Source organism: Callospermophilus lateralis, chromosome 9 (genome assembly GCF_048772815.1).
Source record: "Callospermophilus lateralis isolate mCalLat2 chromosome 9, mCalLat2.hap1, whole genome shotgun sequence".
Classification (NCBI taxonomy): Eukaryota; Metazoa; Chordata; class Mammalia; order Rodentia; family Sciuridae; genus Callospermophilus; species Callospermophilus lateralis.
The window spans coordinates 86,737,912-86,755,854 of record NC_135313.1 but is presented as its reverse complement, the minus strand read 5'-3'; the positions used below and the strand labels follow the sequence as shown (position 1 = coordinate 86,755,854).

Below are 17,943 nucleotides of genomic sequence, written 5' to 3'. Positions count from 1 at the left end.
TTTTTCAGAGGTCTCAATCCATATACAGCAGACTCCATTCTTTGGGGGCTCAAAGTGAGGTTGAATATCATAGGAGAAAAGTGTGTCAGAGGAATGTAGCTCACATGCTGATCAGGAAGCAGTGGTTCCCCCAAGGAACCACTTCCTCCAGTCACACCCCGCTTGTTTCCAGTCACAACTCAGTTAATCCCATCAGGGATTAATTTACTAATTCAGTTAAAGCTGTGATCTAATCCTTTCTCCTCCAAAACTTCTTGCATTGTCTCACATATGAGCTCTTGGAGTACACCACATCTAAATCATAAAAAATGGGGGGTAAAGCATATCATTTATAAGGATCTCACAAACAAGAGGAGGTTTCTATCCTCATATCAGATAAAATGGGCTTTAAGCCAAATTTAACCAGAAGGGACAAAGAAGGACATTTCATGCTGTTTAAGAGACTCATACATTGACAATAAATAACAATCATAAATATTTATGCTCCCAAGTAAATATGGAGCACCTATGTACATTAAACTAACCCTTCTCAATTTTAAGAATCAATCATACCACAATATAATAATGCTGGGTTATTTTAAACACACTTCTCTCAACACTGGATATTATCCTCCAAACAAAAACTAAATTAAAAAGCTATAGAACTAAACAATACAATAATTAATTAGGTTTGACAGACATATACAGAATATTTTTCCATCAATTACTGAATAACCTTTACTTTCAATAGCACATGGATTCTTCTCTAAAATTGATTTTATCTCAAGGCAATAAGCAAATTTTGGAAAATACAAAAATAAAATAGAGATAATACCTTGTATTCTATCAGATCACAATGAATAAAATTAGAAATCAATGATAAAATATAAAATAAAAACTACTCTAACACCTGAAGACTAAATTACACACTGTTGAATGACAAATGATAGCAAAAGAATTCAGGTATGAAATAGAAAATACTTAAATGTAAATAAGAATAGTGGTATAACATATCAAAATCTCTGAGACTCTGTGAAGGTAGTGCTAAGAGGAAAAAGTTCATTGCATAGAGCTCATTCAATAAAAGAATAGAAAGCCAACAAATAAATAACCCAACATTACAACACCAAAGGCTATAAAAGGAAATAATTAAAATCAGAGCTGAAATCAATGAAATTGAAACAAAAGAAACAATGGACAAAACAAAAGTTGTTTTTTTGAAAAAAATAATAAAATTAATAAACCATTAGCCAAGCTATAAGGAGACAGAGAAAAAACTGAATTTACTACAATTTTCAGTGAAAAAGAAATATCACAACAGACACAACTGAAGTACAGGTAATAATCAGACACTATTTTGAAAATTTATATTCCAATAAAATAGATAATCTTAAAGACATCATCAAATTTCTAGAGACGTATGACCAACCCAAAATCAATCAGGAGGAGATCAGTTTTAAGCAATTACATTGAAGACACCATCAAAAGCTTACCAACAAAGAAAAGCCCAGGGCCAGATGGTTTCTCAGTCAAGTTCTATCAGACCACCAAGTCCTAACACCAATCCTCTCCAAATTATTCCATAAAGTAGAAAAGGGGGAAATCTTTCCAAATTCATTTTTGAAGCTAGTATCACCCTGCTACCAAACCAGACACACACATATCAAGGAAATAAAATTTCAGACCATTATCTCTGATCAATATAGATGCAGAAATTCTTAGTAAAATACTGGCAATTTGCATTCAAAAACATATTAAAAAGACTTTGCACCATGATCAAGTGGTGTTTATCCCAGGGATGCAAAATGGGTTCAAAAAAACAGAAATCACATACAAGAGGTAACGAGGGGAAAGGGAAAAATAATACAAGGGGGAGATATGAACTGCAGTAGAGTGGGTAGAGAGAGAAGAGGGGAGGGGAGGGGAGGGGAGGGGGGTAGTAACGGATAGGAAAGGCAGCAGAATACAACAGACCCTAGTATGGCAATATATAAATCAATGGAAGTGTAACTGATGTGATTCTGCAATTTGTAAACGGAGTAAAAATGGGAGTTCATAACCCACTTGAATCAAAGTGTGAAATATGATATATCAAGAACTATGTAATGTTTTGAACAACCAACAATAAAAAAAAAAAAAAAAAACAGAAATCAATAAATGTAATTCATAACATCAATGACAAGAGTCACATGATTCTCTCATTAGATGGAGAAAAATAATTTGACAAAATACAGCATTCCTTCATGTTTAAAACACTAGAAAAGGGGCTGGGAGTGTTGCTCAAGCGGTAATGTGCTCACCTGACATGCACAGGGTGCTGGGTTTGATCCTCAGCACCACATAAAAAAATAGAATAAAAAACATATTGTGTCCGCTGAAAACTGAAAAATAAATATTAAAAAATTTCTTTCTCTCTCTCTCTCTCTCTCTCTCTCTCTCTCCCCTCTCTCTCTCTCTCTCTCTCTCTCTCTCTCTCTTTACAGAAAACACATTAGAAAACCTAGGGATAGTAGGAACATACCTCAATATTATAAGAGCTACACATGCTAAATTCAAGGCCAATATTATGTTAAATGGAGAAAATATGAAAGCATTCTCTCTTAAAACTGGAACAAGACAGGGATTTCCTCTTTTATTACTTCTATTTACTATAGTCCTGGAAACTCTAGCCAGAGCAAATATACAGAATAAAGAAACTAATGGGATATGAATAGGAAAATAACTCAAACTATCCCTATGTGTTGACAAGATAATACTATGTTTAGAAGACCAAAAATTCTACCAGAAAACTTTTACAACTCATAAATGAATTCAACAAAGTAGAAGGAAACAAAATTAATACCCATAAATCATTTGCATTCCTATATATCAGTGATGAATCAACTGAAAAAGAAATTAGAAAAACTATCCCGTTCATAATTGTCTCAAAAAATACTTAGGAATTAATTTAACAAAAGAGGTTAAGGACCTCTGCAATGAAAACTACAGAACACTAAAGAGAGAAACTGAGGAAGAGATTAGAAAATGGAAAGATCTTCCATGTTCTTCAATAGGCAGAATTAATATTGTCAAAATAGTCATACTACCAAAAGGGCTATACAGATTTAATGAAATTCCCCTTACAATTTCAGTGATATTCTTCATAGAAATATAAAAACAGTCATGAAATTAATTGAAAAAATTTGAGGACCAGAATAGTCAAAGCAATCCTCAGCAAGAAAAGTGAAGCAGGAGGCATCAGAATACCAGACCTACAGAGTTATAGTATAGAGTGATAGTATTATACTACACAGTTATAGTAACAAAAAGAGTATGAACACCAATGGTACACAATAGAAGACACAAAGACAAACCCACATAAACACAATTATCTCATGCAAGACAGGGGCACCATAAACATACATTGGATAAAAGATAGCCTCTTCAACAAATGGTGCTGGGAAAACTGGAAATCCATATGTAATCAAATAAAATTAGACAACTATCTTTCACCCTGCACAAAACTCTACTCAAAGTAAATCACTGACCTAGGCATTAGACCAGAGACTCTGTGCTTACTACAAGAGAGAGTAGGCCCAACTTTCCATCATGTCAGCTAACAAACTGAATTCCTAAACAGGACTCCTAGAGAACAAGAAGTAAAATCAAGAATCAATAAGTGTTGGGTGGTAACAAAATTAAAAAACAAACAAACAAACTTCTTTGAAGCAAGGGAAACAATCAAGAACATAAAGAGATGGCTTTACAGAATGGAATAAAATCTTTGCCATCTTCACCTTAGAGGAACATTTATCTCCAGGATATATAAAAAGTTCAAACAACAACAACAAAAATAACCCAATTAAAGGAACTGAACAGATGTTTGACAGAAGAAGAAATATGAATGGGCAATAAATACATGAAAAAATTTCAACATCACTAGAAATTAAAGAAAGGCAATTAAAACTACACTGAGATTCCATCTCAATCCAGTCAGAATGGCAATTATCAAAAATCCAAGCAACAATAAGTGTTGGCAAGGATATAGTGAAAAAGGTACACTAGTACAATGGTGGTAGGATTACAAATTGGTGTAACCACTCTAGAAAGCAGTATGGAGATTTCTCAGAAAACTTGGAATGTAACCACCATTTGACCCAATTATCCCACTCCTTGGCATATACCTTGGTGACTTAAAATCAGCATACTATAGTGATAAGTCCATATCAATGTTCATAGCCGCTTAATTCACAATAGCTAAGATATGGAACCAAACTAGGTGAACAACAGATGAACAGATAAACAAACTGTGGTATATATACATGCAATGCAATATTACTAAGCCATAAAGAAGAATGAAATTATGTCATTTGTCAGTAAATGGATGGAAATGGAGACTAACATGCTAAATGTAATAAGCCAATCCCCCCAAAAACCAAAGGCTGAATGAATGTTCTCTCTGATATGTTAATGCTGACTTACAATAGTGAGGCAGAGGGAGGAGTAGAGGTTCAAGGATTGGAGTGGAGTGAATGAGGGGAAGGCAGGGAATGGAAATGGGCAAGACAATAGAATGAATCAGGCATAACTTTCCTATATTCATATATGAACACACTACCAGTGTAACTCTACATCATGTACAACCACAAGAATGGGAGTTATACTCTGTATATATTATATGTATGATCTGTCAAAATACATTCTACTGCCATATATAACTAAAAAGAACAAATTAAAAAATTTAAACTTTTTGACAGTTTGGTTAGTTTTTTTTTTTCTCTGCTGTGACCATAAGACCTGACAACAATTTTAGAGAAGGAAAAGTTTATTTAGCACTTATTGTTACAGTGGTCTTAGTCCAGAGATGACTGGCTTCCAAGGTGAAGCACAACATCTTGGCAGAAGGGTGTGGTGTAGGAAAGTAGCTCATGTCATGGCCACCAGAGAGTAGAGACAGAGCTCCCCTCAACAATCACGAAATATAAACCTCAAAAGCACATTCTTACTGACCCGCCCCCTCCAGCCACTCCCTAACTGCCTATAGTCATCACTCAGTAAATCTAGTCCTCTGAATTAATGCACTGATTAGATTAAGGCTCTCATAACCCAATCATTTTACCTCTTAATAGTATTGTGTTGTCCCACACATGAGTTTTGGGGAGAAACCAAATATCTAAACCATAATAATGTCAATAAAGATGAGGCAATACTGATTGTTTTGATTAGTTTTACATTGCTGTGATTTTTTTCTTTTTTCTTTCTTTCTTTTTTTTTTTTTTTTTTTTTTTTTTATGGTGCTGGGAACCCAGAGCCTTATGCATGCAAGGTAAGCACTCTACCAACTGAGCTATATCCCCAGTCCCATTGCTGATTTAATACCCAACAAGAACCACTTAGTGAAGGGAGAGTCTATTTGAGGTTCATGGTCTCTTCATGGTCTCAAAGGTCTCCCTCCGTTCATAGAGGGAGACTATGACTACTTTGCCCTTCGTCTGAGGTAAAGCAGAACATCATGGGGAATGAGGGTTCCAGAGGGAAATTGATCAGCTTATGGTGGGATCAGGAAACAGAGATAGAAGGAGATGTGATTTTAGGGAAGGTACACCCCTCCAGGGAATAACCTCAGTGACCCACCTCTTCCCATACCCCACCTGCCTACAGTTACCGCCCAGTCAGTCCCTTCCAACTAGGATGAACTGATTACATAACAATTCTCATGATCTAATTATTTACCTCTGACTATTTCTGCATTAACAAGGGCTTTAGGTTAAACACACACACACACACACACACACACACACACACACACACGTTTTTATTACTTTTCATGACAAAAATGATGAACAAACTTCTAGAAGAAAAGATAAAATACTTCATTATACTTCTATGGGCAAAGATGTTTTAAATAAGAACTCAAAAGTATAGGCAACAAAAGCAAAAATAAACAAATTATCTAGAGGAAATGCACCGCAGCACAAGAAGACATACCACAGTTAATATCATACCACATAAGGACATTTTGAAATTGATTTTTTTTAATATCTGAAAGAAGACAATAATGCCCAGTTCCACCACTTTTATTCTTATAGGGCTGGAGGTCTTAGATACAGTAATTAGGTAACAGAAGGAAATAAAGTATATCCATGATGGAAAGGAAAAAGTCAAATTGCTCCTTTTCACAGATGATATGTTTGAATGGTCTTAAATAACTAAAACTCTAAGAGAGTCCAGAAAATGAAACAAACAAAAGGCCACTTTTGGATGAACAAACTAATTTGACAAGTTACAAAACACAAAATCAACATAATAAAATCAGTTGAGCTTCTATACTACCTGAAAATGGAAACAAGAAAGCAATCCTGTTTACAATCTATATTAAAAAAAAAAAAAAAAAAAAAATCTCAGGAATGTATTTAGTCAAGGAAAGAAAGAACTCTACAGTGAAAACTACAAAACTACAAAAATTAAAATTGCATCACAAGTAAATGGAAAAATAGTCAAGGTACATGAACTGGAAGAATTCACAATGTCTATATTACCCAAAACAATTTTCAGATCCAATGGAGTCCTATCCTGTAATATCTTCAAAGACATAGAAAAATAAAATAGTTGTACAATTTCTGTGAAACCATAAAAGACCCTGAATACAAAAAGCCATATTGAGAGTAAAGAACAAAACTGGAGGCCTCATACTACCTCACTTGAAAACATCCTACAAAGCTGTAGTGAACATAACAGCCTGTATTGGCAGAGTTACTGCACAAGGTAGGACACAATCAACAGAAAGAGAGGCTAAGACACAAAATGAGAGAAAATATCTTTAAACTATATATTTGACAGGGTTACTACCCAGAATATATAAGGAATTAAACTAATTCTATAACAAAATTAATAATCTGGTTTAAAAATGGACAAAATACCCCAAGTAGATGTTTCTCAAAATTAGACATACAAATGGCAAACAGGTATATGAGAATGTTCAACATTATTAATAATCAGGGGAATGCAAATCAAAACTGTAATGTGATATCACTTCATCCTAATTAAAATTGCTATTATCAAAATTTCAAAATAAAAAATCTGGCATGGAAGGAAAAAAATGGGAACTTTTATATACCCTTGGGGGAATGTAAATTCATACAGCCATTAGGGAAAAGAGTATAGAGATTCACTCTCAAAATTTGAAATAGACCAATCAACTTATCCCAAAATCCTACCACTGGGTATTTATCTAAAGGAAATGAAATCATGTCAGAGAGAGAGAGCTCCATACATACTGCAGTATGCTCTTCACAATAGCCAATATTTGGAACCAATCTGTTTATGAGCAAATGAATGGATAAAGAAAATGTGGTACATATATCAAAAAAGAGTATGTCCATAAAATGGTGAAAACTTTATATTCATGGAAACAGATGTACTTGTCAAATATTATCTAAAGTTAAATAAACCAAACATAGACAAATACTGCATGATCTCACTGACTTGTGGAATTTAAAAAAGCCAGCCATACAGATATAAAGAGTAGAAACATGTTTACTATTCTAATAGAGTTGGAGAAGGTGGGGGGAAAGGAGGAAGGGGAGAAGTTGGTGATCACTGGATCACCTAGCATAGCTATAATTTCTATGCATAATAATAGGGGTGCATAATAGGTTGATACAAAAAATAAATTGAAGGTTAAGGATTTCTGTAGGGAGATATGAAAACATTTTCCATTTTAAGATATAAAAGAAAATAGAATCATATTCAGAAAAAGATTTACATGTTGTTTTTTTTTCAAAACTCCTAGGTTCATTTAGATTTTCTATGCTGTATTCTGAATCAAATATTTTTGTGCTGTATTCTCTCAATAATTCTGGAATTTAGGTGGAGAATTCTCATATCAGAAAACTGAGAATTATAAAGGTTAAATAATTTGCCTAAGGTCACATGATCATTAATTATCAAAGACATTTCTTTGATTCAAGATTATTGCCTTTTGCACAAAGTAAATCTCATCAAGACTGAGCCCATTATTCTAGTATTGCTTAAACACTGTACTGTCCTTTATCAGTGCCACTCAAAAGAGCCACTCCACAATGTGATGAGTTCCCTCTACCATAATGTAAATCAATGTACTGCTTCCTTTTTAAAGAAAAGCGCCCCCCACCCTCACACACACACACACACACACCTTAAATTGAATTGAAATCTGCACAAGCATATATGTTAGAAATTAGTAAACCGTGATCTTCTGTTGCTCCTTTGCTTCTTTAAATAAAATTTTAGTGGAATACTGGCATTCCTATTCTTTTACATGTTCTCTCAGCTTCAGCAATGTTAGACAGTTATTATGATAGAGACCATAGGGTCCATTAAGCTACCAACAACAGTCACTATCTGGCCCCATCTCAGACCTTCCTCAATTCGGGGAGGGGTTTCTGCTGTGCTTCCAGCAGGGCCTGGATGAGGTAAGGCGGTAAGGAATGCTCGGGTGGTATAGCCATCTAGGTCTAAGCCTCTGAGCTCTTTTCATTTTCAGATTCCAAGAATGTTATTCTTCATAGGATAAGAGTGAAGCCAGAATCAGACAGGCAGTATAGATAGGTAAATGGAATCAGGTCAGATAGAGTCAGGCCAATTTTGAGTGAGTCCTGGAAAGATGGAGACTGTCCCTTGAGGGATTGGAATGTTAATTCCTTCAGAGCCCTTCCTCCCGCCTTATCAAGAACCTGCCCCTGCTCCAACTTGTTGCTAAAGTAACCTGTCCCAGGAATTGCCCCTCCCTACAGGTATCTATACAGTTGTTAATTAATGTGTCCTGGGCTGCACCATCCTGCCCTTCCCCCTTCAGCCCACCTGTTTCTTACTTTTGTCCATCCCACCAAGCATTCCCCGGCCTAGTCACCTATGCAGGAAGGAGAAAGATTTGGGGAAGACAGCAGGAGAGCCAAGGAAGCCTAGGACATAAAAAGGGCAGAACACCTTGCTTCTGGGGATAAGAGGATACTACTATGGCCCCCTTTTCCCTGGTGGGAGAAGCCTTTGTTACCCATTTTTGAATAAACCCTGCTTTATATGCTTGCCACAGTGTGCTTCTCTAATGTTCAAACTCAAAATGTGAATAAGCAGGACTCCTCACCAATAGCTGGTGATATCAAGAGGAGGGACTTGAATTTATCCATTCTTAGTGCCCTGAATACCTTCAGAATGTGTTTTCCAGGGACAACATAAAAATTCTTCTGCTAACATTTCATTTGAAATTCTGAGATAACAGACTGCCAAGTAGAATCAGCCTGACTTTGAGAGGAATGTCCTATCTCCAAAACTTCTAAGATTGCTTCAAGGACCCAAATACAAATAAACATTTCATTCTTTCCTAATTTTCTTTTGTGTTTGGGCAACTAACCAATTTCATTTCACATTTTTGAAAGCTATAAATAGCAATGAAGCATATGCAAATCACTCAAACAATTCCACTTCAATTAATAACTAGGAGAAAATCCATTATTGTCTCTCCAGAATAAAGTTTACAAAAGATCAGATGCCTCTATGGCAGCAAATGCATATGGAGAAAGTTTTAAAAATATCCACAGAGATTGTTTCTTGTCCTGAATAGATTAGCTATTCAATTGGGTTGGTTCAAGCAATTAGCTATTTTGAAATTCCTTGATAAGCATATTTTAGCAAAGTAAAAAGAAAATATTCTTCTAATATATCATTGTATAAATCTATAACATAGAAATTCTCTATTAACTTACATGTCTCTGGGATCCATCATATTCACACCTTTCAATTTTTCCTAAGCTGCCATCTGAGAAATACAACTTTTCAGCACGATGGTCGATAGTGAGTCCATTTGGAGTAAGTATGTCTGTACTGACAACCACTTGAGCATTTTTCCCAGTCAGGGTAGATCTTATGATACTTGGATGTTGTTCATTCCAGTTGGTCCAAAACATTAAACTAATTAAAATTAAAATTATAATAATAAATAATTAAAATTTTCATTCAAAGTAAAAACATTATATAAACACAGCAAGGCCAAGCTATTTAAAACAGGCAAATTTATTTGGCATCTATTCTATGACCCTTAAGGAATCCAAGTGATAAGAGGAGATGTGGATATTATATTTGTATGAACATTTTTTTCCAGGTTCCTAAGCTTGGAAACCATTTCTGAAAACCAATTATCCTGTAAATTCCTTCAAATAACAATTTAATTAAGTTGAGTCAGTTTGATGCACAATGAGGATTTATTTTTATCAGGTAAAAAATAGTAATATTAAATTTACTATGAACTGCAAATGTGGCATAATTTATCAATATCACATTTAAGTAGATCTAGTATGATCCCTTTGGATAGCTTTGCAAACTATATTTTCTTCTATAATTAATGAAAATCAAAATCCCGCTTCACTTCTGGCTTTGCTTTTTATATTCTACATTCTTCTTTATATGTTTTTTTTTTTTTTTTTTTAAGAGAGAAGTGAGAGAGAGAGACAGACAGAGAGAATTTTTAATATTTATTTTTTAGTTTTTGGTGGACACAACATCTTTGTTTGTATGTGGTGCTGAGGATCAAACCCGGGCCGCATGCATGCCAGGCGAGCGCGCTACCGCTAGAGCCACATCCCCAACCCCTATATGTTTTTTTAAAGAAAAAATAATTACCAAACTTGCATATTTCTATATATTTTTTTCTTTCCTCCCTTAGTTGATTTAAGAATCATAATGTTGTTTCTGGAATTTTAGGGGTGGCTCTCAAATCCTTAAAGACAGCATCTGCTGCTTGTAGGTTTTACAAAATGTTTTAAATCTGTGCTTGTGAATTGATACTTGTAGAAGAGCTAGGATTCTATGGATACCGTTAGAATTCTCTGGGAGAGTACAAAGGCTGTCAGGTTATAGTCTCCAAGCCATATTTTTACTGAAATTGGTTCTCATTTTTTTGTTTTATCTATTGAGTTGTCCCTAAGAGTTTATTTGAAGTTAGGTTCTTGGTGCTTAAAGAGAGAAGGAGAGAAGATGGAAGGGAATGAGGATGGTAGGTTTTCTGCTTTAAAAATCTGAAAACAAACAAACAAAAAAAACAACAACAACAACAAAAAAACTCATGCCTAATAGTCACAAAGAAAACTACCATATAACATTTAGTATTTACAGCAAGATTATATACATGTACTAAATTATTCCTATATGTAATCATGTAAAGGCAATTTCGATTTATAGTCAACACAATTATACAACATGTGTTTTTATTTGAGTATTCTGAAAAATAAAAACTTATTATTGGAAAATAATCAAGTTCTCAATAGCTACTTGATAATTTAAAAACAATCCATATCCATTAAAGAAAACAAAGTCATCTTTACTCTTTATTAAAATATTTAGTTAAATTTTCATCTATTTTAGAGAATACAAAAATATTCTAAGTGACCGTCAAAAATATTCTGTCCTATGAATTAGTAAATTTTTATTTCCTTAAATTGTTTGCAATTTTACTCATAAATTTTACATTTAAAATTAAATATTTCATTAATTAAAACATTTAAAAAGTTACCCATGTAATATGAGGTATTAAATTGACAATCTGTGTTGTTTTCTTAAATTGTTAGCTTTAGAATTAGAGAATTTTGGAGGCATTAATTTTCTTATCACTTCACCTCTTCAATTCTCAAATGAGAATGCACAGAGATCCAGAGAGCTTGTGTATTTAAATTTTGTACAAATAACTAGGATCTAAGCAAAGTTTCGAACTCAAGGTGTCTATCTTTCAATCAGAATTTAGAATTTTATTTAAAATTTTCTGCTAAATAACATATAATAAGCATCTGAAAGTGTCTTTGATATACATGACGATAAAAATGTCTTCTCTATACTTAAACTTTAATTTCAAAAAATATTCCAGTTAAAATATTTTAGCATGTTTAGTAATTCTAATATACATTGTACTACATGCAAGATGAAAGTGTAAATTTTAGTGTATATAAATAAATAGTTTTAGGATAAGGCACTTAGAAATTCAAACTATGTATTTATAAAATATTTTGAGTGATTTCCCTGTGTTCATTCCAAAATTGAGTCAGACAGTCCTTTAACCAACTCTTTTATTCTTTCTGTGTCCTGAGATTCTATTGGTGAACCGCTGAGGTAAGCGTAATTAACTAAGAATAAGATGCTTGGCGACCCTACAGTTTTGTGAGTAGAGATGGCTCTGCCAGGGCATCACAAGGCCTGTGTTCATCTGAACTAAGTCATCAAAGCTGCCTGAGGAGTCTATTTGCCCCTCAGCTTCAGAGTTTTATGTATAAGTTGGTGTTCAATTAAGTGAATTAAATCTAATTTTACTTCCAGCCCAGATTTATAATTATTTCACATTGAGTAATTTATCTAGTCCTTTTTTCTGACAAGAGGTCAGGGTCAGTGGTTATATGTCATTGCTTTTTATTCTTCAATTCCTGTTCACCATGTCTAAAAGGACTCTCCTATTTCTGCTTAGTTAATGCTGGACTGGTCAGAGCTTTGCTTACTTATTTCATTGAAAAAAAAAAAAAAAGGATTTTCTATTTAAGAAACAATCTTGAGGGGCTGGGGCTGTAGCTCAGTGATAGAGCGCTTGCCTATAGCATGTATGAGACAATGGGTTCAATCTTCAGCATCACTTAAAAATAAATAAAATAAAGGTATTGTGTTCATCTACAACTTAAAAAAAAAAACTTGCTACATTGTTGAGAATAAAATACCATAAATGTGTATTATTGTTCTGCCTAAACTGTGCTTTGTGCTTCAGTTTTCTATATGACTGTTTCCTTTATGACATCTGCCCTCAAATTCTCTTTTTGTTCTACTTTGTTTTATCCTATTCACTCAGTAAGGTACATTTAATGTTGTAAATTTCTCAAAAATCTTATTTTAAATGTCTGCTCAATATATCAGCCAACAGATATAAACTACTTTACTGTTTACCTAATGTTGAAAACATATCTGTTCACAAAGTTTGTTTTCCTTTTTACTGTTTTTCTTTGTGTTTCAATTGAAGATGTCCTATTCTTAAATTTACTTCATTGAAGTGAAAAAAAAACCTCTTTTACTTCATTAAAGTGAAAAAAAAAACCTCTTTTGTGTGTTGATATATATTAATAGCTTTGTTTTAAATTTATAATTCCAATCAGCTCTGCATTAAGATCTGCTTCATGCTACATTTTCCAGCATAGTATTCTCTTTTTCTGTTTTCTTTTCATCATTTAAATTTGCTTTTACTGGATCTTTCTTGGAGAGACCACCTGATATTTTAATTATTCATACTTATAAGACTGTCATTAAAGAAATAAATTTTTATGAATTATGAAGAAAGCTTCAAAGGAAACATTTAATCTTGAAGTTAATCTTTTTTTAAAGTTAACATAGATCTGACATTCTTCTGACTTATAATTACAGTGCAAAAATAAAAGGACCTCTTTCTTACTTTTGGCATTCGTCCAAGGCCAGCACATGTGGGTGGTCATCCTCTGACATGGTGATGACCGCTTCTCTGTCAAAAGCTCCAGGCCGGGTTTGGTCCACTGTGTGCCTAGTGATGGATGAGGTAGTGGAACTGGTCCAGTACAGTGTATCCCAGGCTCTGTGATAGGCAAGTCCTTCCACAGAACCTACATCTGATGGGGGCAAAGAATAAATTTATATTTTTATTTATAAACAAAAAAACACATATATTTCAGGGAGAAAAAAGGAATCAATATGTTTTATATGTATCTGTTATTTAATCAATCATTCCTCTACAACCCTCCAAAATAAAAAATAATAACAGTTGTGATGCCTACAATTGAGAGATGATTACACAGACCAAAATATAGCTCCGAACAGACAAATTTTTTCATGGGAGCAGTTCTGCAAATCCATGTCATTAAAAATTTAGTCTTCCTCTCAAAGAAACCACAATCAAATTGATGTTTTGTTTTTTTTTTTTTTTAATGTAGGAAATCAGTGATTTTCTCTGTTTTTAACATGTTAATCTTAATTTTCAGAAAATATCCAGTATGCAACACTTACAAATGCTTTTGAAAAATCATATGTCAACAATACAATTTAGGTACAGTCATTATGGATTTTCTATTAATAACTATAGATTTGGAGATATCAAGAAAAACAGACACAATGAAATTATAATAACAGTATCAAAAAAGCAAATTCAATTTCATATTTAAAACTATCAAAGATGGTAGGCAATGTTTTACTAAGTTAATGTGGAAATTCTTTGATTCTCTTCTACAAATGTGATATAAAAAGAATACAATATGAAATTAATTGCCACAAAAGCATGCTTTATATATTTTCAGCAAAAGATAAATGGCAGTACATAGATCCTCATATACAAAAAGTGGCAGGGTGAAAAACAAGAGTAATTATTTCATAAAACTCTATTTATAATCACTAGGATAATGTACAGTAGCTATTATAATTTTTGTTGATGTGTTTTGAGCACATCTTTAAGTATAATCAAAGGATTACAATTTTCCTTCATGTTACCTATTTTCTTCAGTTGTTATTCTTAACATTTAATTAATAACAATGTGTGTGTGCCTTATGCATACATGTTAAAAAGTAACATTATTACAGAGATTTCTATGATTTTTCCTTAAAGTAAATTCTGAGAGGAACTATTTAGCTCTTCTTTTTTAAAAAAAATACATAAAAATGGTCATTTTCAGACTTATGATATATAAATATTTAATTTGGGAAGGTCAATAGAATTTTGCTATATTGCCAAACAATAATTAAAGCTTTTAAACCAGATTTTTCTTTATATGATTACATTTTGCACTTGTTTTTCTTTGTACATGCACCACAGAATATCCAATATCAATAAAATTAATAGCCACAAGTTAGTGGGTGCTGTCTATCTGCTAAAAGTTTCATAAACTATTCTGCATATATTATGCTATTTTATGTATAAATCTCATCTGTGGAGTTTGTTTCATTATTCCTCTTTTCCCAAGGAGGAAACTAAAGGTTGTAGTGTTAAGGCAGATCTCATAGTGTTAAAGCAATTTTTTGACACCAGGTTCTTCTACTTCCGAAGAACCTATGTTCATGATGACCAGTATTTGGGGATGGGTTGTAGAGACTTATTCCTAAATTTCAATCTATACAGAGTTTGAACTAAACAAGTGATCCAATAAACTTAACTTGCCTACTGTAGGGGGATTATATAACAAACAACTTGCCATGAGTACCCTTCTCTCAAACAGTGAACAGAGTAGTTTATAAGGAATTAATGGAGGTGATTAGTATGGAAACCTAGGTTAAAGATGATGGAAGAGAAATTATAAAATCATGATAAAATTGATAAATTGGTTAAGTGATTTTATGTGTTTCATATGATGCCCTTTTGGGGGTAAGTAGGTGGGATGTTGATAATGGTTAAAAGTCTTTCAGCTATTAAATAAAACAGCATTTTTTTCAATTTCATTTCATTATAAAATATAATAACTCTATTGGCATTGTTTTTGGTACTATATGTCTTCATCATTCACAAAGAAAATGAGAAATAACACATGTCTGGAAAAATCCAAGAAAATAAGAATCAATCCATACTTATTCTGTACTACTCCCTTCTAGTGACTTGACAGATCTTCCTGGACACTATCCTGCCAGCCAGGAAGAAGCCATTCAGTATCATAACTGAGATAAAATAGATGCTCCTTTCTTATGGCTTACATAATTCCAGGGCTACTAAATTACATCTGTCTCATTGTCCAGATACCATCTCTTTGATGTTATTTTTGTCACAGATGACATACTAACAGAATATTTAAACATAATCTGGTGTTATATTTTATAGTAATTTAGAAATGGATTTCTTTCTCAAAAAGATATTTAATACTGTATGTGTGCTCACACTTATAATCCTAGTGACTTGGGAGACTGAGGCAGGAGGATCACAAGTTTGAGGCCAGCATCAGCAATTTAGTGAGACTGTCTCAAAATGAAAAAAAAAAAAAAAATAGAATGGGTATGTAGCTTAGTGTTCCTGGGTTCACTCCCCCCACCAAAAAAAATTATAGTTTGTTATGAAAATTATGTTACTAACAGAAAAGACAAAGATATATACATTATCAAATCATGAAAAATATTTTAGTTGTTATAACATAAAACATTTTTCTACATTTTTTAAAGATTTAACAACTGTGGTAGGTGTGTATGTGTGTGTGTGTGTGTGTGTGTGTATGCGTGTGTATGTGTCTGCATGTGTGTGTGCATGCACACACATGTATGTGTTTAAAAAATGAGGTTCCTGAATCATTTGAACAGCAAGAAAAAGAATTTTGAGGTATTGATCCTGGAAGACAATTATATAGTTAAAATAAAATAACTATCCAGTTGGCCAGATCTGAGCAGAGTAAATCAATACAGAGTTAAACATCCTTGGAACTCAGGATGTAAAATAAGCATAATTAAGAAAATGACAGTGCTATTTAAGCAGCTCCATACTTTTCACCTCAAATATATTGGAAATGTGAAATGTGAAAATACCACATCCAAACCCCAAGTACTTAGCAAAAAAAAAAAAAAAAAAAAGTCCCTACCCTTTCTACATCCTTGAGCAAGGAAGGTTTGGCTCAGCATGAGTGAGTTTCTGATATAGTCTTGTAAAAGTAAGAAAGGAGGTCAGTTTAAAAAAAAAAAATACTAGTTAAGCAAATTATGCAGAACCATCCTATACCACTACTTCCTGTATTCCACAGTAATAGAGGGGAATTTGATCCAAATAGCTTTGCAGACAGCAACCAGCCACTAGTTTAAGAGTGACCCAAAGAGCTTCATTTCTCAGAGAGCACAAGTACGTTTCATTACCACTGAAGAGGGGAACATAGTTCCCTTGTCTACACCATGTTCTAAAGCAAGGGAAAAGTTTATGGAATGGGAAAAGCAACAAGGATATCACTGGTGGGGAGTTCCATGTACAAAACACTGCTATTCAACTGGCTAAGCTAATCATCAAAGACAAATCCAGTTGTAAGTTAACAAGAAATAATATTTGTTTAAGAATGTGCTACAAATGTAAGGGGTCATAATGACCCACTCCTTGAATGTGCCCTACTGTCTTGTTCTATGAAATAATGGAGTATTAGAGATAGCTGTGGGAAATTATTATAGCTAGTATAAAGCATCCCAATTTTTTTGAAGTCACTAAAACACAGAGTAGTAACCTTACTTTCTAATTCAAGTACAAATCTTAAAATAAGAATTTTATGACTTCCATATTCCACATATTTCTTAACTTAATTTTTTTCCCAAAGAAATAGGATCCTGGATCTATTTAACAATCTGGAACTACACTGAGCTTTTTGTATGTGGTTGTGCCGCAGTCTGGCTGGGCACAATTCAGGAGCCACTTGTCAAAAGAAACGAACTTTATTTTTAGAACCACACATGCCAAACAAAACAGCTCCTCAGGAAAACCTTCAGAGCTCAACTGCCACCACCGGCTTCCCACAAGCCTCTCCCTCTCCACAAGCCTCTCCACCTCCCACAATCCTCCTGCTCTTGAGGCCGATTGGCTGGGTCGCATGGGCGGAGCCAAAAAAGTCCCCCAATGATCAGGAGGATATTGGGAGGTGGAGAGGCTTATGGAGGGGGAGAGGCTTGTGGGAAGCTGGTGGTGGCAGTTGGGCTCTGAAGGTTTTCCTGAGGAGCTGTTTTGTTTGGCGTGTGTGGTTCTAAAAATAAAGTTCGTTTCTTTTGACAAGTGGCTCCTGAATTGTACCCAGCCAGACTGCGGCATTTGGTGGCCCATACGGGAACGAACCCGCGACCTTGGCGTTATCAGTACCTTAACTTTACCACTTTAAGCCTAACTTAAATTTTGTCTAAACTCTACCCATCCCTAAAAACCTCTAACAACTCTTATTTTTTCTTTCTTTCCTGTTTCTGTCTTACTTTCTTTCTTTTTCTATCTTTCTGATTCATCTTTTTTTTTTTTCCTTTGTAGAATCTCCT

General features: G+C 33.8%; 1 protein-coding gene across 1 annotated transcript in view; it reads right to left on the bottom strand.

The window, feature by feature from the left end:
• Nucleotides 1-17,943, bottom strand: part of Lrp1b (LDL receptor related protein 1B) — a 1,566,902-nt gene that overhangs the window by 338,969 nt on the left and 1,209,990 nt on the right. The window contains exons 42-43 of the mRNA XM_077110319.1: nt 13,409-13,598; nt 9,702-9,906 (exon numbers count right to left, since the gene is read on the bottom strand). Of these exons, the coding sequence (XP_076966434.1) occupies nt 9,702-9,906; nt 13,409-13,598 (395 nt within the window). The remainder of the gene's footprint in view (nt 1-9,701; nt 9,907-13,408; nt 13,599-17,943) is intronic.